The sequence below is a fragment of the Bos mutus genome, chromosome 7 (genome assembly GCF_027580195.1).
Source record: "Bos mutus isolate GX-2022 chromosome 7, NWIPB_WYAK_1.1, whole genome shotgun sequence".
Lineage (NCBI taxonomy): Eukaryota > Metazoa > Chordata > Mammalia > Artiodactyla > Bovidae > Bos > Bos mutus.
Window position 1 is genome coordinate 12140380 of NC_091623.1, and position 23022 is coordinate 12163401.

The 23022-nt window shown below is 38.5% G+C and overlaps 1 protein-coding gene across 3 annotated transcripts in view; it reads left to right on the forward strand.

Annotated features, from left to right (window-relative positions):
- MSH3 (mutS homolog 3) overlaps positions 1-23022 on the forward strand; it is a 182690-nt gene that overhangs the window by 129686 nt on the left and 29982 nt on the right. For all 3 annotated transcript variants that reach the window (XM_005904548.2, XM_070373062.1, XM_070373063.1), the window contains exon 20: positions 15983-16140. In XM_005904548.2, coding sequence (XP_005904610.2) covers positions 15983-16140 — 158 coding nt within the window. The remainder of the gene's footprint in view (positions 1-15982; positions 16141-23022) is intronic.

Sequence of the window (23022 nt, forward strand, 5' to 3'; positions counted from 1 at the left end):
TGTGTGGTAGTTTGAGCATTCTTTGGCATTGCCTTTCTTTGGGATTGGAATGAAAACTGACCTTTTCCAGTCCTGTGGCCACTGCTGAGTTTTCCAAATTTGCTGGCATATTGAGTGCAGCACTTTAACAGCATCATCTTTCAGGGTTTGAAATAGCTCAACTGGAATTCCATCACCTCTACTAGCTTTGTTCGTAGTGATGCTTTCTAAGGCCCACTTGACTTCACATTCCAGGATGTCTGGCTCTAGGTCAGTGATCACACCATCGTGATTATCTGGGTTGTAAAGATCTTTTTTGTACAGTTCTTCTGTGTATTCCTGCCACCTCTTCTTAATATCTTCTGCTTCTGTTAGGTCCCTACCATTTGTGTCCTTTATTGAGCCCATCTTTGCATGACATGTTCCCTTGGTATCTCTAATTTTCTTGAAGAGATTTTTAGTTTTTCCCATTCTGTTGTTTTCCTGTATTTCTTTGCATTGATCACTGAGGATGGCTTTCTTATCTCTTCTTACTATTCTTTGGAACTCTGCATTCAGATGCTTATATCTTTGCTTTTCTCCTTTGCTTTTTACTTCTCTTCTTTTCACAGCTATTTGTAAGGCCTCCCCAGACAGCCATTTTGCTTTTTTGCATTTCTTTTCTATGGGGATGGTCTTGATCCCTGTCTCCTATACAATGTCACAAACCTCAGTCTATAGTTCATCAGGCACTCTATCTATCAGATCTAGTCCCTTATATCTTTTTCTCACTTCCACTGTATAATCATAATGGATTTGATTTAGGTCATACCTGAATGATCTAGTGGTTTTCCCTACTTTCTTTAATGTCAGTCTGAATTTGGCAATAAGGAGCTCATGGTCTGAGCCACAGTCAGCTCCCGGTCTTGTTTTTGCTGACTGTATAGAGCTTCTCCATCTTTGGCTGCAAAGAATATAATCAATCTGATTTTGGTGTTGACCATCTGGTGATGTCCATGTGTAGAGTCTTCTCTTGTGTTGTTGGAAGATGGTGTTTGCTATGACCAGTGTGTTCTCTTGGCAAAACTCTATTAGCCTTTGCCCTGCTTCATTCCGTATTCCAAGGCCAGATTTGCCTGTTACTCCAGGTGTTTCTTGACTTCCTGCTTTTGCATTCCACTCCCCTATAATGAAAAGGACATCTTTTTTGGGTGTTAGTTCTAAAAGGTCTGTAGGTCTTCATAGAACCGTTGAACTTCAGCTTCTTCAGCATTACTGGTTGGGGCATAGACTTGGATTACTGTGATATTGAACGGTTTGCCTTGGAAACGAACAGAGATCATTCTGTAGTCTGATATAAGTATTGCTACCTCCACTCTCTCGTTTTCATTTGCATGAAATATCTCTTTCTCACCCTCACGTTCAATATGTGTGTCTCTAACTCTGAAGCAAGTATTCTATAGGCAGCAAATAGATGAGTCCTTACTTTAAAAATTTCATCAGCCACACTATGTGTTTTGGCTGGAGCATTTGGTTCATTTTGATTTAAAGCGATTATTGGTAGGTATATACTTACTACGGCTTCCCAGGTGGCTCAATGGGTAAAGAATCCACCTGCAATGCAGCAGACACAGAAGACTCAAGTTTGATCCCTGGAGGAGGGTATGACAGCTCACTCTGATATTCTTGCCTGGAGAATCCCCTGGACACAGGAGCCTGGCGGGCTATAGTCCATAGAGTCACAGAGAGTCAGACACTACTGATGCGACTGAGCAGGCATGCACATTCACTTATTGTCATTGCCGTTTTGTTAATTGCTTTCTGATTGTTTTTGTAGTTTGTCTGTTCTTTTATTATTTTACATACCTTTGGTTTGATGATTCTTGTTTAGTGTTAATGCTTGTGTTCCTTTGTCTCTAATTTTTGTTTATTTATTGTAGAGTTTTGATTTGTGGTTACCTTGGGGCTTATATGGAGAAGGAAATGGCAGCCCACTCCAGTATTCTTACCTGGAGAATCCTGTGGACAGAGGAGCCTGGTGGGCTGCTGTCCATGGGGTCGCACAGAGTCAAACGCAACTGAAGTGACTTAGTGTGCATGCATGGGGTTTATTTATGTTGCTAGGTTTCTTTAGGCCTTCCTGTTTGTACCACTGGCTTTCTAAGCAGCTCAGGGGACTTGTCTTCCTGGTGTTATACTCCAGGGTTGGGACACCCGGTACGTGTCTTGACCTGATCACTTCCCAGGAAGGATCCCTTTTCTCTTCTGTGTCCTTTCCCAGCGGCCTAGATCCTGACCTGATGAGTTTTCTTCTTTTCCTACCTGATTCTTTGTGATCTTTCTATTTCTTTTTATTTTTTATTGAAGTATAGTTGATTTTCAGAGAAGACAATGGCACCCCAGTCCAGTACTCTTGCCTGGCAAATCCTATGGATGGAAGAGCCTGGCAGTCTGCAGTCCATGGGGTCGCTAAGAGCCGGACATGACTGAGCGACTTCACTTTCACTTTTCACTTTCATGCACTGGAGAAGGAAATGGCAACCCACTCCAGTGTTCTTGCCTGGAGAATCCCAGGGACGGCAGAGCCTGGTGGGCTGCAATCCATGGGGTCGCACAGAGTCGGACACAACTGAAGTGACTTAGCAGCAGTAGCAGCAGCAGCGTAGTTGATTTTCAATGTTTCACATGTACGGCAAAGTGATATAGTTTTTTTTATATCTATCTCTGTATATAGATTTATATGTATATCTGTGTGTTTGACTGTCTACAGTTATTAATCCCCACTACCTCTTCCCCTTTGGTAACCATAAATTTGTTTTCTGTGCCTGTGGGTCTATTCTGTTTTATAATAAGTTCATTTGTATCATTTTTGAAGATTCTCTTTATGGATCTTTCTTACAGCTTTGGTTGTACGAAGTCTTTTCTGCCAGGCTCTAGTTTATTTTCAGTGAGAATCACTATAAATGTGGTTTTCACATAGCATAATCATCAGATATATTGTTAACGATTGAAGGAAACATTAATGGCATTTCAGTGTTGTTTTCTGTTACTTCTGTCTTCTGTCTCCTTTCTTCCTGATTCTGAAACAGTGAGTTAAAGAAGGACATTTTGTATAACTGCTTTTTTAAAAAAATAATCAATGTTTTTTCTTACTCTTTAAAAAATTTTTTTTTTATTGGAGTATAGTTGATTTACAGTGTTGTATTAGTTTCTGCTCTTCAGCAAAGTTAGTCAGTCATACATACATATGTATCCACAATTTTTTAGATTCTATTCCCATACAGGTCATTTCAGAGTATTGAATAGAGTTCCCTGTGCTATGCATTAGGTTCTTAATAGGTTATCTATTCTATATATAAGTGTGTATATGTCAGTCCTGATCTTCCAATTTATCCTGCTCTTCCCCCCTGGTAACAACAAGTTTGTTTTCTACATCTGTGACTCAACTTCTGTAAATAGGTTCATTTGTACTATTTCTTTAGATTCCACATAAAAATGATATCATATGATACTGTCTTTGTCTGACTTATGTCACTCAGTATGACAATCTCTAAGTTCATTCACATTGCTACAAATGGCATTATTTTGTTCTTTTTTTTGGTGGAGTAATATTTCATTGTATATACATATTGCATCTTCTTTATCCATTCTTCATTGATGGACTTTCACATCTTGGCTATCGTAAATAGTTCTGCAGTGAACATTGGTGTGCCTGTATCTTTTGGAATTACGGTTTTCTCTAGGTATTTGGCCATGATTGGGATTGCTGGATCATATGGTAGTTCTATTTTTAGTTTTTTAAGGAACCTCCATACTATTCTCCATAGTGACTGTATCAGTTCACATTCCCACCAACAGTGTAGGAGGATTCCCTTTTCTCCACAATCTCTCCAGCATTTGCTTTCTGTAGACTTTTTTATGGTGGCCATTCTGACTGGTGTGAGGTGGTACCTCATAGTTTCGATTCGTATTTCTCTAATAATCCACAGTTTTGACCATCTTTTCATGTGTCCGTTGGCTATCTGTATATCTTCTTTGGAGAAATGTCTATTTAGGTCTTCTGTCCATTTTTCGATTGTGTTGTTTGTTTTTGTTATTGAATTGTATGAACTGCTTGTATATTTTGGAAATTAACCATTATCAGTCACTTTGTTTGCAAACATTTTCTCCCATTCTGTGGGTTTTCTTTTTGTTTCGTTGATGGTTTCCTTTGCTGTGCAAAAGCCTTTAAATTTCATTAGGCCCCATTTGTTTATTTTTGTTTTTATTTTCGTTACTCTAGGAGGTGGATCAGAAAAGGTCTTGCTGCAATTTATGTCAGGAAGTGTTCTGCCTATGTTCTCCTCTAAAAGTTTTATAGTATCCAGTCTTACATTTAGGTCTTTTTGAGTTCATTTTTGTGTTGTTGTATTAGAGAATGTTCTAATTTAGTTCTTTTACATGTAACTATCCGGTTTTTCCAGCACCACTTATTGAAGAGACTATCATCATTGTGTACTCTTGCCTCCTTTGTTATAGATTGATAACATAAAACTCTTCACAGTTTGAGTGTCAAGGATAATCGCTTTTTAAACTGTTCTGTGATACAGAATGTTCCTGTTTCTTTTCCTGCCTCACTCATCGTCATTGTTTGCACTACTCAGCCTTCAAGGCCCCCAAAATGCTACTGCCTCCTTAAAGCCTTCCCCATCTGGCCAGAAATAATTTCTTTCTATTCTAGCACTTTCTCTGTTCCTTAAAAAAAAAAAAAAATTCTTGTCATATACCACTTTTTGGTGCATGGGTGTAGTGGGAAAGTGCCTAACCATGATGGGAGAGGTCAATTCAAATCCTGCTCTGCTGTCAGTGTGCTGTCATCTCCAGATAGGCCACCGTCCTCACTGGGTCTTGATTTCGTCATCCATAAAGTGCAGGGGTTGGGTGAGTAACCACTAGCTCTCAGTAGGATGTAAATTGGAAAGCATGTAGATGTCAGAAAGAGTTGGACTTTTATCTTGGTATCTTCGCATGCAGCTTGTACTCTCCAGCCTCATTCTCCCCCTTTCTGTTTGAAATGTACCTGGAGTTAAAAGTATAAGAATTTGGCTGAGAGCTTGCCTGGACAGAGCTTTCACTAAGGAGTCTCTTACTGTAACATGCTATTTAAAAAAAATTATTTATTATAGTTATTATTGGTTGTGCTGGGGCTTTGTTGCTGTGCACGGGCTTTCTGTAGTTGTGGCAAGTGGGGGCTTCTCTTTGCTGCAGTGCGTGTCCTTATTGTGATGCTTCTCTTGTTGCAGAGTGACCGGGCTCTCGGGCTTGGGCTCGGTAGTTGTGGCACACAGGCTGAGTTGCTCCACAGCATGTGAGATCTTCTGGACCAGGGATCGAACCCATTTTCCTTGCGTTGGCAGGTGGATTCTTTACCACTGGACCACCAGGGAAGTCCTCTTACTATAATGTGCCATTGATTGATGTTTTCAGGGAATAAAACACTTTGAAACTGTCAAACTTTTCATCAATCTGCAACTATTATATAAATAGTTCTACCATGATTCTTTTTAAAGGATGGATGTGAATATCTGTACCTGTCAAGGAAGAAGACAGTTTTTGCAGAAAATTAGCTGATATTCAAGTCTTGGAAATTAACATTAGACAACTTTTTTTTTTCCTTCTTTGCATCTCATGACTCCATGGATACTGATTGATCATTACTGTCCAAGGATGCTGGCCCAGAGCTAGGGGAGCACTCCTCCGTTTTAGCAGTGACTGTTATTTCTTGTCACTGAGTGGAAGTTCCCTTTGAGACATTTGTCAGGATGTTAGCTACTGTAGTCGCTCTGCGTTACTGGCCAAGATCCTTAGCTTCTCCAGGCCTTTCTTCCCATGTTACAGGTAAGGAAAGAAAGGCTTGGAGAAGCTAAGTACAAAGAATTGATTTCTGTGTATCAGTTGGCTCTGAAATAAAAAAATTAAAAGCTTTGCTATCCTGTATTGAAGGAGAGATGTATTCAAGGAACATGTACATGATGATGTGGTTCTAAATAACAGCAGTTTCTGTGTAGTTAAGTGTAGAAGAAAAATGTCATTCCTCTTGAAAATAATAGGAAGTACCAGATTCGCTTATCCATTTTTCACTAACTTACATGCAATTTGAATCCAAAAGAAAGTAACATTTCTATTTGTGTAAGTGCCGTCAGTTCAGTTCACTCTCTCAGTCATGTCCGACTCTTTGCAACCCCATGCATACACATGCTTATTTTACTTATCAAACTCTTCCAGTAAGTTTCACATTTGACTTTTACATTAAGTCTAAGGCAAAATAACTTTCATTTCCTTTTGTTCATTTTTTCTGTTTCAGATACTCTAGAGTGTGTTGCAATTTTTTTCTTCATGTGGCTTAGTTTTAAGAAACAGTGATTTACAAAAATTGTTACAGTGCTTATAATTTTGAAGGACTTTCACATTATTTTTTTCTTATTTAGTTAAATTTCACAAAATTTGTGTAAGGCCAGGATTTTTATTACTCATTCTTACAGATGAGAAGATGAGATTGTAACTTGTTAATGAAAGTCTCTTCATACTGACAAACCTAGACAGCATATTAAAAAGCAGAGACATTACTTTACTGACAAAGGTCCATATAGTCAAAGCTGTGGTTTTTCCAGTAGTCATGTATGGATGTGAGAGCTGGACAATAAGGAAAGCTGAGCACTGAAGAATTGATGCTTTTGAACTGTGGTGTTGGAGAAGACTCTTGAGAGTCCCTTGGACTGCGAGGAGTCAAACCAGTCCATCTTAACGGAAATCAGTCCTGAATATTCACTGGAAGGACTGATGCTGATGCTGAAGCTCCAATACTTTGGCCACCTGATGCGAAGAACCTAACTCATTAGAAAAGACTCTGATGTTGGGAAAGATTGAAGGCGGGAGGGCAAGGGGACGACAGAGGATGAGATGGTTGGATGGCATCACCAACTCGATGGACATGAGTTTGAGCGAGCTCTGGGAGTTTGTGATGGATAGGGACGCCTGGCGTGCTGCAGTCCATGGGATCGCAAAGAGTCGGACATGACTGAGCAACTGAACTGAACTGAATGAAAGCCAGAAACCAATACTGTCTTCTAATTACAAACGTTATTTTCTATTTTATTTTGCTTTATCACTGCATATCTTATTTACTAAAGTATTTGGTTATTAAATTAAGATTTTTTAAGATACTCTGTGAAATTATTGATTCTGTTTGGAAGGAAAAACAGAATTGAAGAATAAATATAATTACTTATTTTTTAAGATATTGAAAAGAGTAAGGTATCTACAAGATAAAAGGTGTTCATTTTCCTTTATCTCATAGCTTCCCTAAATTACTGATTTAAACAAAAATTCGACTCCCACATTTCCTTGGCCACCCTCTTGTGCTCATTGAGTTGGGTAGTTCTGCTTCAGGTAGCTCCATAAACCATGCCTTCATGGGGGGCCTTAGCGTGGCAGGAGTAACCCTTCTGTGGGCTATCTGCTTTGTGCTGTATTCTTTCATTTTCCATTTTGTGCTTTTCTGTAGTACTTGTTTTTTGTGTAATACACTAAGAAGTCCAAATAACAAAATGTTTGAAACTTAAGTGGATTTTTCGTAAGTTATACTAGTGTCTTTGTAAAGAGTTACTTGATTATTCATGATTGCTGCTGCTGCTGCTAAGTCGCTTCAGTCGTGTCTGACTCTGTGTGACCCCATAGACGGCCTCCTACCAGGCTCCCCTGTCCTGGGATTCTCCAGGCAAGAACACTGGGGTGGGTTGCCATTTCCTTCTCCAATGCATGAAAGTAAAAAGTGAAAGTGAAGTCACTCAATCATGTCTGACTCTTAGCGACCCCATGGACTGCAGCCTACCAGGCTCCTCTGTCCATGGGATTTTCCAGGCAAGAGGACTGGAGTAGGGTGCCATTGGCTTCTCCGTAAGTGGGTGGAGCAGTTGCCAAAGCACTAAAAGGAAGCTGCTGCTGCTGCTGCTGCTGCTAAGTCGCTTCAGTCGTGTCCGACTCTGTGCGACCCTGTAGAGGGCAGCCCATCAGGCTCCCCCGTCCCTGGGATTCTCCAGGCAAGAACACTGGAGTGGGTTGCCATTTCCTTCTCCAATGCATGAAAGTGAAAAGTGAAAGCGAAGTCGCTCAGTCGTGTCCGACTCTTAGAGACCCCATGGACTGCAGCCCACCAGGCTCCTCCGTCCGTGGGATTTTCCAGGCAAGAGTACTGGAGTGGGGTGCCATTGCCTTCTCTTTGTTCATGATTATCCATGAATAAATAATTAAATCTTAAGGTAATTCACTTAATGAACTTTTAACTACCTGATATTTCAAAGGAAAAGGTACAGAAACCTATATAATAGATTCTCATTTACCCTTCACTTAAATATCATGAAGACTGACATTTTGTAAAAATTTAGGTTTTTTTTTGAAATGAGTAAAAAGATTACACATATAGCTAAGGTCATATGTAATTAACTGCCATCTCTTTTCCTCCCTCTTCACCTCCTGTCCTCACTATTATCCTGGTGTTATTTATTATCCGTATGGATGGTTTTTATTCTTTTATTTGATATAGATGTATCTTAATATGACATAATTATTTTTGTATATACTTAAACTGTACATACATATACCCCAGTGAAAGTTTCTTATTGTATTATGCATTGTAAATAATTGTTTTAATTATTATACAAAGTAGATCAATTCATTTTCCTAATGATAGACAATTAGACTTTTTCCATTTTTTTGTCTATTATGAATACAAACAGTATTACTCTGATCAGATCAGATCAGATCAGTCGCTCAGTCGTGTCCAAATCCTTGCGACCCCATGAATCACAGCACGCCAGGCCTCCCTGTCCATCACCAACTCCCAGAGTTCACCCAAACTCATGTGCATCAAGTTGGTGATGCCATCCAGCCATCTCATCCTCTGTCGTCCCCTTCTCCTCTTGCCCCCAATCCCTCCCAGCATCAGAATCTTTTCCAATGAGTCAACACTTTGCATGAGGTGGCCAAAGTATTGGAGTTTCAGCTTTAGCATAAATCCTTCCAGAGAAATCCCAGGGCTGATCTCCTTCAGAATGGACTGGTTGGATCTCCTTGCAGTCCAGGGACTCTCAAGAGTCTTCTCCAACACCACAGTTCAAAAGCATCAATTCTTCGGTGCTCAGCCTTCTTCACAGTCCAACTCTCACATCCATACATGACCACTGGAAAAACGATAGCCTTGACTAGACGAACCTTTGTTGGCAAAGTAATGTCTCTGCTTTTCAATATGCTATCTAGGTTGGTCATAACTTTCCTTCCAAGGAGTAAGCATCTTTTAATTTCATGGCTGCAGTCACCATCTGCAGTGATTTTGGAGCCCCCAAAAATAAAGTCTGACACTGTTTCCACTGTTTCCCCATCTCTTTCCCATGAAGTGATGGGACTGGATGCCATGATCTTCATTTTCTGAATGTTGAGCTTTAAGCCAACTTTTTCACTCTCCTCTTTTACTTTCATCAAGAGGCTTTTTAGTTCCTCTTCACTTTCTGCCATAAGGGTGGTGTCATCTGCATATCTGAGCTTGTTGATATTTCTCCTGGCAATCTTGATTCCAGCTTGTGTTTCTTCCAGTCCAGCGTTTCTCATGATGTACTCTGCATATAAGTAAAATAAACAGGGTGACAATATACAGCCTTGACATACTCCTTTTCCTATTTGGAACCAGTCTGTTGTTCCATGTCCAGTTCTAACTGTTGCTTCCTGACCTGCATACAAATTTCTCAAGAGGCAGATCAGGTGGTCTGGTATTCCCATCTCTTTCAGAATTTTCCACAGTTTATTGTGATCCACACAGTCAAAGGTTTTGGCATAGTCAATAAAGCAGAAATTGATGTTTTTCTGGAACTCTCTTGCTTTTTCCATGATCCAGCGGATGTTGGCAATTTGATCTCTGGTTCCTCTGCCTTTTCTAAAACCAGCTTGAACAGCAGGAAGTTCACGGTTCACATATTGCTGAAGCCTGGCTTGGAGAATTTTGAGCATTACTTTACTAGCATGTGAGATGAGTGCAATTGTGTGGTAGTTTGAGCATTCTTTGGCATTGCCTTTCTTTGGGATTGGAATGAAAACTGACCTTTTCCAGCTGTGTGGCCACTGCTGAGTTTTCCAAATTTGCTGGCATATCGAGTGCAGCACTTTCACAGCATCATCTTTCAGGATTTGGAGTAGCTCAACTGGAATTCTATCACCTCCACTAGCTTTGTTTGTAGTGATCCTTTCTAAGGCCCACCTGACTTCACATTCCAGGATGTCTGGCTCTAGGTCAGTGATCACACCATCGTGATTATCTGGGTCATGAAGATGTTTTTTGTACAGTTCTTCTGTGTATTCTTGCCGTCTCTTCTTAATATCTTCTGCTTCTGTTAGGTCCATACCATTTCTGTCCTTTATCGAGCCCATCTTTGCATGAAATGTTCCTTTGATATCTCTGATTTTCTTGAAGAGATGTCTAGTCTTTCCCATTCTACTGTTTTCCTGTATTTCTTTGCATTGATCACTGAAGAAGGCTTTCTTATCTCTTCTTGCTATTCTTTGGAACTCTGCATTCAGATGCTTATATCTTTGCTTTTCTCCTTTGCTTTTTTCTTCTCTTCTTTTCACAGCCTCCCCAGACAGCCATTTTGCTTTTTTGCATTTCTTTTCCATGGGAATGGTCTTGATCCCTGTCTTCTGTACAATGTCACGAACCTCATTCCGTAGTTCATCAGGCACTCTATCAGATCTAGGCCCTTAAATCTATTTCTCACTTCCACTGTATAATCATAAGGGATTTGATTTAGGTCATACCTGAATGGTCTAGTGGTTTTCCCTACTTTCTTCAATTTCAGTCTGAATTTGGCAATAAGGAGTTCATGGTTTGAGCCACAGTCAGCTCCTGGTCTTGTTTTTGCTGACTGTATAGCGCTTCTCCATCTTTGGCTGCAAAGAATATAATCAATCTGATTTTGGTGTTGACCATCTGGTGATGTCCATGTATAGAGCCTTCTCTTGGGTTGTTGGAAGAGGGTGTTTATTACTCTGAACAGCTTTATAAATGTCTTTTTGAGTGCTTGTGTATCTTCCTAGATTTCTAAAAGGGGAATCACTGTGTCATGTAGACCAGTATATGGGCTGTTTAGCTTCAGTAAACATTTCCAAATTGCTGTCCATGTTCTTTCCAACATGCTATTTAAGCAAACTTTTAAACTTTTTGATAGTATGATAAATGTAAAAAGTTATTCCTTAAAAATTATTCCTTCAGAAATATTCACAATTAATTTTTTTTTTTTTCCCTTATGTGACTATGAGGAATAGCTTGTAGGTCCCTTGGAAAATGCTGCTGATTTCATTTTCCTTTCTCTGATAAATACTTTTTGGCCTTTGTGTATATAATATACTTATGTCCTTTGCCTATTTTTCCATTGTTTTGATGGTCCTAATAAGTAGGAGCACTACTTCTTTGTTATATGCCTTTTCATTTTGTGTTTGGTGACTGCTTTTAATAACAGAGGTTTTAAAAATTTAATCAAATATGTTAGTCTTCTCCTGTATGATTTATATTTATATATTGCTTATTCTATCTTGTGAATAAGTTATTCCCTACCTTCATGTCATTAAGTTGTTCTTCCATGTTTTCCTCTAAAAGATTGCTTGCGTTTCATATTTTTTTCTTTCATCCATCTGGATTGATTTAAAGGCTGTGAGATTCCAGTCTGACTCTTATTATGTGGGTACCCAGTTATCCCACCATTGTTTATTGAGCGTGGCGTCTTTTCTGCTTGTTTGTGATCCTAACTCTCACATGTCTCACAGGCCAGTATAGGTTTGTGTCCAGGCTTGCTGTTACTTCTCTGTTTACCTGTTCCTAAAGCAATGCTGCACTTTTAATTACTATAGCTTTACAAAGTCTCCTGTCCCAGCTCATTCTTCAAAGTTGAATTGACTTAACTCTATCAAATAAATTTCAGAATTAACTTCTACAGTTGTACTGCATGTAGGTTAATTTGTGAGAGTGTATTCATTTCCTTTTGAAGATAACTTTAATTGAAACATAACATACAGAATTAGGTACAAATCATAAGTGTACAGCTTAATGAATTTTCACAAAGTGTACCCATATAAGTATCCAAAACCAGGTCAAGAAACAGAAGAATAGTAAGGGAAGGAACACATTCTAAAATCCCCACTTGGGAGGGAGGGCCTCCCATTAACTCCTTCCCCTCTAAAGGGTAACCACTCTCCTAATTTCTTTTACCAATGAATAATAATTTGGTTATTTTTGTTCTCGTTTTTGAGCTGTATATAATAGAAACATACAATATGTATTCTTTGTATCTGGCTTCTTTGATTCAACATTGGTTTTATGTGATTCATCCTTTTTTTTGCATATTGCTTATTTATATTGTCATAGAGAATTTCATTGTAAAAATATATAACTTTTCTGTTCTATTGATAAACATTTGAGTTACTTCCAATTTAGTACTATTATGAAAGTATTGCTGTGAACATTCTTTTACATGTTTTTTTTTTTTTAGTGTACATCATGTACATTTGTTGGACATGTACCTAGGAGCAGAATTGTTCAGATATGTCTACTTTCAGCTTTAGTAGACTCTACCAAGCAGTTTTCCAAAATAGTTTTCAATTTACTCCCCTAATAACAGTATATAAAAATTCTAGTTGTCCTACATCTTTGCCAAAGCTTAATACTGACAGTTTTTGGTTTTAACTGTAGCCATTAAGTAAAGTAATGTTGTCTCCCTGATTTGGTTTGTGTTTTCTTAATGATTTAAAGTATACTGTCATCTTACTGATCATTTGTGGGTTTTTGTGTTGTCATTTAAAATTTTTTTTCCTCTACCATTTTTCTTGAAGTTTGTCCTTCTTTTGGTTTGTGGGAGTTCATTATGTACACTGCATCCAAGTCTTTGGGAAATATATAGTACGTATATCATATATTCTGTGATTTTGTATTCTCTTAATGACATCTTTTGATCAATGTTGTTGTTGTTTAGTCGCTAAGTCACGTCCATCTCTTTGTGACCCCATGGACTGCAGCATGCCAGGTTCCCCTGTCCTCTACTATCTCCCGGAGTTTGCTCAAGTTCATGTTCACTGAGTCAGTGATGCTGTCTAACCCATCTTATCCTCTGCCGTCCTCCCCTCCTTTTACCTTCAGGCTTTCCCAGCGTCAGTCTTTTCCAATGAGTTGGTTCTTTGCATCAGGTGGCCAGAGTGTTGGAGCTTCAGCTTTAGCATCGGTCCTTCCAGTGAATATTCAGGGCTGATTTCCTTTAGAATTGACTGGTTTGATCTCCTCGCAGTCCAAGGGACTCTCAAGTGTCTTCTCTAACATCACAGTTCAAAAGCATCAAGCCTTCAAAAGCTTTTATAAATTTATTTTAAAAGAAACCTTGTTTTCACTGTTTACCTTTTTCAGTTTCTTTCAATAATATTTTGTAGTTTTCTCTGTAGAAGTCTTGTTCATTGTATTAGGTTTATTCCTAGATATTTGATTTCTTTTGATATTGTGGTAAATTAGATCATTTAAAAAATTTCCAGTTACTTGTTGGTAAAATGTAGAAATAATGTTGGCGTTTGAATACTGAACTTGTACCTAAAGCGCTTGCTCATTTCATTTGTAGATTCTAATAATTTTCATAGATCACTTTAGATTTTCTGGTAACATAGTAATGACATATAGGAGTAATGACAGTTTCATTATTCTCTTTTTAATCCTTATACCTTTTATTTCCTTTTCCTGCATTTTTAAAAGTGAATGGATGTTTAATTTATTTTGTTAATGTTATTTTATTGTTATTTATAATGTTAATTTATTTTGTTAACTGCCTTTTGAATATTAAACCACCTTGTTTTCCTCAAAAATTCTAAATGGTTTATATATCTTTGGATTGTCTTACTAATATTTTATTGAGGAGTCTTGTGTATGTATTTGTGGATAAAGTTGACTTGTAAGTTTTCTTTCTTGTAATGCTCTTGGTCAGGTTTTGGTGTCAAGATCATGGTGGCTTTCAGAAATGATTTGGGAAGAGTTCCCTATTGTTCTATTCTCTAGAATAGTTTTTGTAAGATTGATACTATTTTTTTCTATTTTGTTTTTCAGTCGCTCAGTCGTGTCCAAGTCTTTCCGACCCCATGGACTACAGCACGCCAGGCTTCCCTGTCCTTAGTGGGAAAGTTATCTCAGTTTGAGTTTTTCTTGTTGAAGGACTTTTAATTATAGATTTAAAATCTTTAATATATACTGGATTATTTTCTATTTATTATATTATTTTTTATCAATTTTTTAAAAGAACTCTGCTCATTTAATCTGAATTTTCAAAGCATTTCATATGCCAAATGTTTGTTTATAATAGGTTTATTATTTTTTAATGTCTGTAGAAAAATTAAAAAATGTTTGCTCACAAGTTGTATCATTCAGGGCTTCCTTGGTGGCTCAGACAGTAAAGAATCTGCCTGCAATGTGGGGACTCTACCCTGGGTTGGCTAGAGCTCCTGGAGAAAGGGTTGGCAACCCACTAGAGTATTCTTGCCTGGAGAATTCCATGGACAGAGGAGCCTGGGGGGGCTACAGTCCATGGGGTTGCAAAGAGTCAGACACAACTGAGAAACTAACACTTTCACTTTTACAACTTAGAGATGGAATAGGTTTACTTTTTATCCCCTCAATTATAAGGCTTTATAATGCTTTAATCTGATACCCCCATTATTTGCATGAGGCATCTCAACTCCTCTTGGCTCTTCTCTATTTTTTTCTTTCCTTATCATTGATAATTATTCTTTTCACCCCTGTCATACCTTTTGGTTCCTCATAACTTCTCATTTACGGTCCCCAGTGTTGTGTAGCTTCATTCTGCCTTTCTTATCAACCTCTCCTCTGGTTATCAATAGATTGATCCTTTCCATGGTTCTTGGGGCTTCTCCAGTGGCTCAGTGGTAAAGAATCTGCCTGCAGTGCAGGAGCCACAGGAGACACGGGTTCCCTCTGTGCATCAGGAAGATCCCCAGAGGAGGGCATGGCAACCCACTCCAGTATTCTTGCCTGGAAAATCCTATGAACAGAGGAGCCTTGTGGGCTGTATATAGTCCATGGGGGCTCAAAGAGTCAGACACGACTGAAATGACTGAGCATGCACGCACGCACTCCATGGTTCTCAATTTCAACTCCCAAGAGATGATTTGATGAGCCTAGTTTCAGAAGACGTTTATGTCTTCTCTTAGGCTGTTGGTCAGTTATGGATCGGCTACTCTTGACCAGGCAGGTATAGCCAAGGGCGTTGTGTTCACATAATAAAGCACGTGGATGCCTAAGGCTGACTCCTCTGTAGAGGACTGCAGTTGGATGGTTTTTCTTAGGATATACTTGGCAAGTACTAGAATTGTTTAATACAGGTAAATTCTAGAAATTAAATCACAGCAAGCATTGCAGCTTTTCTGCCTTTTTCACTTATTCTGGTGAAATGCCAGTAAGTAATTAAATGTTGATAAAATTGATACCTAGAATTTGGTATTATCAATCTCTTTACTGTCTATATTAAAATCTGTAACTAAAAATATCATGTGCTACCAATTCAGATTAGGCCTTCTGCAGTTAGATAAATAATACCTGTGATTTGGACATATGGAAATTGATAGATTTTAAATGTAAGTAATATAAAAGACACTCATAAGCAGATTAATGATTATTTAAAGAGAAAACCATAGGGGTTATCTCATCTAGGTTGATTCTTGTTATTTCCTTTTTTATACTCCGAAACAACCTTGTGCACTGCTGAGAATTCACTGTTCTGTAATATCACAGTTCAAATTGAAAACAGAGAGCTTCTTTCCCTTTGTGATGCTTAATGGGTGACATTTAAATACCACAGCATAATCTTTGCCTAATACATTCCCATTTATGGAATAAATTATAGATATTATATAGAACCCCCTCTGGTACAATAAGTGAAATTGCTTTTTAATTTTCTAGGGGGACTCGGAAAGAGTAATGATAATTACCGGACCAAACATGGGTGGAAAAAGCTCGTATATAAAACAAGTTGCATTGATTACTGTCATGGCTCAGATTGGCTCCTATGTACCTGCAGAGGAAGCCACAATTGGAATCGTGGATGGCATTTTCACAAGGTAAAAACACGAATTCTATTTGGATATATTTCTGGCAATAAATCAAGACCACATTGTCACATGAATTTTCTTACGTACATATTTAATTGAACAGATTTGCTGTATAGGATTTTGCTATTTAAAATTTAGGAGTTTAAAGAAATCACTTCATCATGAAACTAATATCAGAAGAGACCTAGGAGATCATTTTGTCCAGTAGTTTCCAAGTTATTTTTAGTTACTGAGCTCTTTCTTTAAAGGAAATCATGTGTAGAAGATCAATCAGAAGTAGAGAGCTTGGAGACTTGGTTTCTAGGCTCTGTAGAGAAGTCTGCTATCCATGTTTTATTGGTGGTCTACCTTCCCTGTTTTATAGATGGGGAACTGAGAACAGACTGGAAAAGGCACTGGCCCAAAATAATTTAATTCATATTCGTTTTTGCTTTAAGGACATAACACGAGGCTAAGACTTACCCTCAACATATAAACCTAAATTGTATGCCATATTTGGAATATAGGTGAAATATCCTGGTCTCATGGGTTAAGATTCGTAGTTTAATCTACTTATTCAGATTTATGAGTTCTTAAAGTATTATTTATACTTCCTACACTTAATTTTTAGAAAAAAGTAAATATACTCTATAGCACATAGTCAAAGTATGTCTGTAGAGTATCTGATTTATTTTCCTGCTTATTTAATATTTGACCCTTGAACACATTAGAATATATCACATGCTAATATTCATGTATTTGAATAGACATTAGAATACTTTAAAATTTGGTCTTATATCTAAGAATGAGCAAAAGCAAAGCAACTTAAATTCTGTTTTATGCCATATCACCAAACAGATGTTATTTTGATTTCCATATATTTGTAAATTAACTAGGCCTCCCTGATAGCTCAGTTGGTAAAGAATCCGCCTGCAATGCAGGAGACCTCGGTTCAATTCCTGGGTCGGGAAGATCCCCTGCAGAAGGGATAGGTTACCCACTCCAGTATTCTGGCCTAGAGGATTCCATGGACCGCATAGTCCTTGGGGTCACAAAGAGTTGGACACAACTGTCTTTCACTTTAAAGAAATTTTAAAAATCTTTCTTTAGTTTTTAAAATTATAATTAATTTTCTGTTTCCTATATAGATATTTTTATTTTGGTTACATTATTAGGGAGAGTGACAGAGAAGTTTTATTAGGAGAAAAAAGATGTAAAGAAGGGAAAATAAAAAGAAAGAGGAAAAAATATCTTGGTCCATGTAAGGTAACTTGTCTGGAAGAAAATCTAGTTAGCAGAATATCAGGAGTATTTTTATACACAAGTAATAGAAAAGAAAATAGGTTTTACTTTTCTCATTGAACAAAAAGGCCTGAAGTAGGTGGCCACTTCTGGTGCTTTAGTGGCTCTGCAGTTTTTTTGCCTTCTCCTGATAGTTGCAAGATACTTACTGTGAATCTAGACATCACGTTGATATTCGCATGAGGAAAAAGTGAAAAGGAATGCAAAGACTTCTCCTGTTTTCAGGAAGTCCATACCTTTTTGGAAGCTTCCCAGAAAGCTTTCACTTATATTTCACTAACCAGAACTGTGTCTCATGGCAATAATTATAAGGGAAACAAATTATGAATTGGTGATTTTGTCTGGTTTTATAATGGAGTTAGGTAAGGGACAGGGTGTTCAAGAATAGATTCAGAAGTAACCTGAAAATAGTTTCTATCACAAGGAATGAATTCAGTGATAACAACAACTAACCTTTATGATAATAACATATTTATAATATTAATATAATAACATTCTTATCAATGAATAGGCACTGTTCTGTGTACATAAAATATTTATATAAAGTACATTCAGTGAGAGCAAACATAAGCCTTCTGGAAAAGGACAACACATATTAATTTCAACAAACTTGGATATTTATCCATTCGTTTTCATTTGTTCATTCATCCAGCATATACTAACTTGACATCTAACATGACAAGCACTAGGAATACAAAGCAACCATAGTTTCTGTTCCCATGAAATTTCCTGATGGAGAAGATTAGCATAAACCAAAAAGTCATATAAAGAAATGTAAAATTACAGATATGACAAATCTACAAAGGTTGTGTACAAGAGGCTACGACTGCCTGTGGTACTGGGATCTGATCTGGTCAGGAAGGTCAGGGGAAGGCTCCCTTTAGCAAGTGATGTATGTGTGAAGGAGGAGTTAAATTGAAGAAAGAGCATTTCAGACCAAGGAAGCAGCATGTGCAAAGTTCTTTCACATTAAAAACAACAACAATAACAACAACACGTAGACGACAGAGTGAATGGTTGCTCTCTAGGGGAGCATGCTTTTCAATGAAGATATGAAGATGAAGAAAATAAGCAAGTTACACAGAGTGTAGGCCATGTTGGGAGTTTGTGTAAAAGCCATGGGAAACCACTGAAAGGCTTGGCACGATCACCTCTACACTGGCTGCAGTGCAGATGATATGCGGAGAAAGGACACAGTTGATCAGACCAGTGTTATCAGTAGGCCCTTGCAGTGGCCTTGGTGAGAGGTATCAGTAGTTTGAACTGGGATGTAGTGTTAAAGTGGAAAGGAGTCATAATTGAAAGGCAGTTAGAAGATAAATCAACAGGACTTGATGACAGATAGGTATGAGGCTGAGATAAATAAGTGGTGTTTTCAGAGATGAGAGTAATTTGTGCGTCTGGTTGGAGAATGGTGGCATTTACTGGAAGAGGATGATTTTTTTTTTTTTTTTTTCATGGATCCTGACTTTAGTTTTGTTTTTAATTTTATTGGAGTATAGTTGATTTACAGTGTTGTTAGTTTCAGGTGTACAGCAAAGTGCTTCAGTTATAGATATACACATATCCATTCTTCTTCAGATTCTTTAGCCATACAGGTTATTATTGAATATTGAGTAGAGTTCCTTGTACTATATAGTAGGTCCTTGTTAGTTATTTATTTTATATATAGTAGTGTGTGTATGTTAATTCCAAGCTCCTAATTTGGGTGACATCTTGGTAGTTGTCTTCCTCTGCCTGGCTTACTTCACGTAGTATAATAATCTCTAGGTCCATCCATGGTGCTGCAGATGGCCTTATTTCATTCTTTTTGATGACTGAGTATTGACTTTATGTTTGTATGCAGTAGATAGAAACACTCTTAGACCTTAAGAAAGCTGTCATGTAGTCAGTTGAATATAAAATTTGAGTTCAGAGGGAGAGAGAAAAGGTAACAATATAGATTTGTTGTGAGACATCTTTGTGTAAGGTGGGGAGTGAAATCCTGGGTGTGGATGGGATCCTGTTGGCAGAGAGTATAGTGAAGAAGACAGTGTTCCAAGATTGAGCCTTAGAACTGCCAACATGTCATGGCTGAGTAAGAAGAATAAGCTTGAACAACCAACAGAGGAGGAGTAGCCAGAGAGGTAGGGGAAAACCAGGACATCACAGTATCGTGGGGGCATGGGGAAGAGTGCTTCAAGGAAGAAGTGGTCCACAGTAGTTGAATGAGATGAAGCCTCAGAAGTCCACCTTGGTTTTAGCAAAATGGATGTGACTAGTGACCTTTGCAAGAACCATTATGTCTGGGTGGTGGGAGGTTATAACTTTAACCCTCCAGTTATAGAAGGTTCAACAGTAAGTGAGAGGTTAGGAAATAGAGTTAGTAGACGACACTGGAGCAGATTGGCTGGGAAGAGGAGGTGAGAAATCCAGTAAGGGACTTGTTTTGTTTTTGACTGGTAGACTTGAACATGTTTAAGAGGGATGTCCAGTGGGGTATGTTTATGTCCATGAATTTATGATTCTAAAAAAAGATGCATTGGTCACCTTGGAGGGTATTAGAATGAATTCATGATATTTAAAATAAGAAGTCATTAGTCACTTTGGAGAATGAGAATTTAAAGATAAAGGGGAGAATCAAGCAGCTACCATGTCTTTCCAAAAAGATGATGAGAAGAATTTTCCCTTTATATCAGTATTCCAGCTAGCAAAGAGGGAATAGTGGAATTAGAATATAACCGTACCCCCCCCACTTTTTTTTTTTTCAATCCCTAATGTCATTATACATCTAGGCAATAATTAGAAATGGCAGCTAATGTCATGAAAAGAGAGACAACCAAACATTAGGTAAAAGTTTGTAACACAAGCTATGGAATCAGGGCAAACAAATCAAATCTGAATCTATTTGGATCTCTAGATCTGTCTGAAACATAGAGAGATACTGGTTTTTTATACTGCATGATTGAGCACAGCTTTAAAACACTAGTTAATTAGCAAACTTTTAACTGTGAATCAGTTAAAGAAGTAAAGAAATAAATAGATTATAAAGATTTAAACACATACATATAGAACATTCTCTTATGCTTTCCCTTTAAGTAGCTGTTGTTTCATGGACCTCAAGGTCATGCTTATATTGATAGAAGCAGTCTGCCATCGGCCCTGAGCATCTCTGCATGTACCTGCTAAGTATACCAAGAAAACCCGATTTCTCCCTACCTAAGCTTTTGTCAGGGGTGGACTTGCAGTAAGCAGTATTGAGAGAAGAAGTGACATCTCCCCTCAATGAGAAAGCTGGCTTCTGTTTGTTGTACAAGTAGTCAGTCCTCAAGCTCAGTGTTTCTGCTGATTAACGACCCACTGCATGCACAGTAGCAGCATCCATGGCGAGCCCTTTGCCTTCTGCCTACGGGACTGAACAGCTGATGCAAACCAACATGGGTAATAAGTCCTTTGTCTCTGACTCAGGATTTTTGTGTCTTTTGACAGCACCCATGAAACGGGTGCTGGATTAACGTGACGTAAACAGAATAAAACCCAAGACTTTGGCCAGTACTGGATGGGTCACTAGGATTCTTTTATCTCTTGATAATATCAACCTAGACAGCGTATTAAAAAGCAGAGACATTACTTTGCCAACAAAGGTCCATCTAGTCAAAACTATGGTCTTTCTGGTAGACATGTATGGATATGAGAGTTGGACTATAAAGAAAGCTGAGCACTGAAGAATTGATGCTTTTGAACTGTGGTGTTGGAGAAGACTCTTGAGAGTCCCTTGGACTGTAAGGACATCCAACCAGTTCATTCTAAAAGAGATCAGTCCTGAATATTCATTGGAAGGACTGATGCTGAAGCTGAAGCTCCAATACTTTGGCCGCCTGATGTGAAGAGCTGACTGGGAAGGACTGAAGGCGGGAGGAGAAGGGGATGACAGGATGAGATGGCTAGATGGCATCACCGACTCACTGGACATGAGTTTGGGTAAACTCCGGGAGCTGGCGATGGACAGGGATGCCTGGCATGCTGCGGTCCATGGGTCGCAAAGTCTGACACGACTGAGCGACTGAACTGAACTGGATTGAAAATGTAAGTAGATAGGTTAGTATCGGGAAAGGGTGGAAGCTTTAGAGCCAGAAAATGCAGGTTTCCATACAAATTCACCAATTTCCTGACCATTCACTAGTTACTTCACCTAGGGCCTTGAAAGCAGTATGGTGTCCTTTTATTTAAAGAAAAAAAAAAAAAAAAAGATGTGTTATAATTGAGTACAAATCCCACTTTTCCACTTAACAACTATGTGACCTTTACTAAATTACTTGACTTTTCAGTGTTTCAATTTTATCACCTATAAAAATGGAGATTATACTGTGTCGAGACTAGCTCGACAAGCAAGGTTTCTGAAAGCGCTATACAGCGAGAGAATGAGAAATGAGACACAAGAATTCAGAAAAAGGCGAGGATCAGGGAACCAACACCGCTCCAAGGTGAAGGCGCCAAAACTGAATCCAAGCCGGCTTTATTGTACTTTCAGCCATGAATGAAAGAATATGCGGGGTATTAAACTATAACTCATGTGGCCTTCAGGGCCAAAGAACAAAATGATCATTAACCATTGAGTAATTAGGAAACAGTAATCAATAACAAATCAGTAACTAAGACTAATATTCTTATCTATAGAGTTTCCAGCAGATACGTAAAAGATGTGACTCTGAGACACCAGTTGAGAAACAGTCTCAGGTTGGTTTTCCGACCTCAGGATCATATCTTGTTTTCAAGATTATGAACTGTTCCCTCTGGACTTGTTCCAAGAGTCTCATGCCTTATAGCATCCAGTTTATCAATAATTCAGTTCAGTTCAGTCGCTCAGTCGTGTCCGACTCTTTGTGACCCCATGGACTGCAGCACGCCAGGCCTCCCTGTCCATCACCAACTCCTGGAGTCCACCCAAACCCATGTTCATCGAGTCAGTGATGCCATCCAACCATCTCATCCTCTGTCATCCCCTTCTCCTCCTGCCCCCAATCCCTCCCAGCATCAGAGTCTTTTCCAATAAGTCAGCTCTTCGCATCAGGCGGCCAAAGTATTGGAGTTTCAGCCTCAACATCAGTCCTTCCAATGAACACCCAGGACTGATCTCCTTTAGGATGGACTGGTTAAATCTCCTTGCAGTCCAAGGGTATCTTAAGAGTCTTCTCCAACATCACAGTTCAAAAGCATCAATTCTTCTCCTCTCAGCTTCCTTTATAGTCCAACTCTCACATCCATACATGACCACTGGAAAAACCATAGCCTTGACTAGATGGACCTTTATTGACAAAGTAATGTCTCTGCTTCTTAATATGCTATCTAGGTTGGTCATAACTTTCCTTCCAAGGAGTAAGCGTCTTTTAATTTCATGGCTGCAGTCACCATCTGCAGTGATTTTGGAGCCCAGAAAAATAAAGTCAGCCACTGTTTCCACTGTTTCCCCATCTATCTGCCATGAAGTGATGGGACCGGATTCCATGATCTTCGTTTTCTGAATGTTGAGCTTTAAGCCAACTTTTTCACTGTCCTCTTTCACCTTCATCAAGAGGCTCTTTAGTTTCTTTTGCGGCACTTCCCAGGGCCTGCTTTTCTTTTATTCTTCCT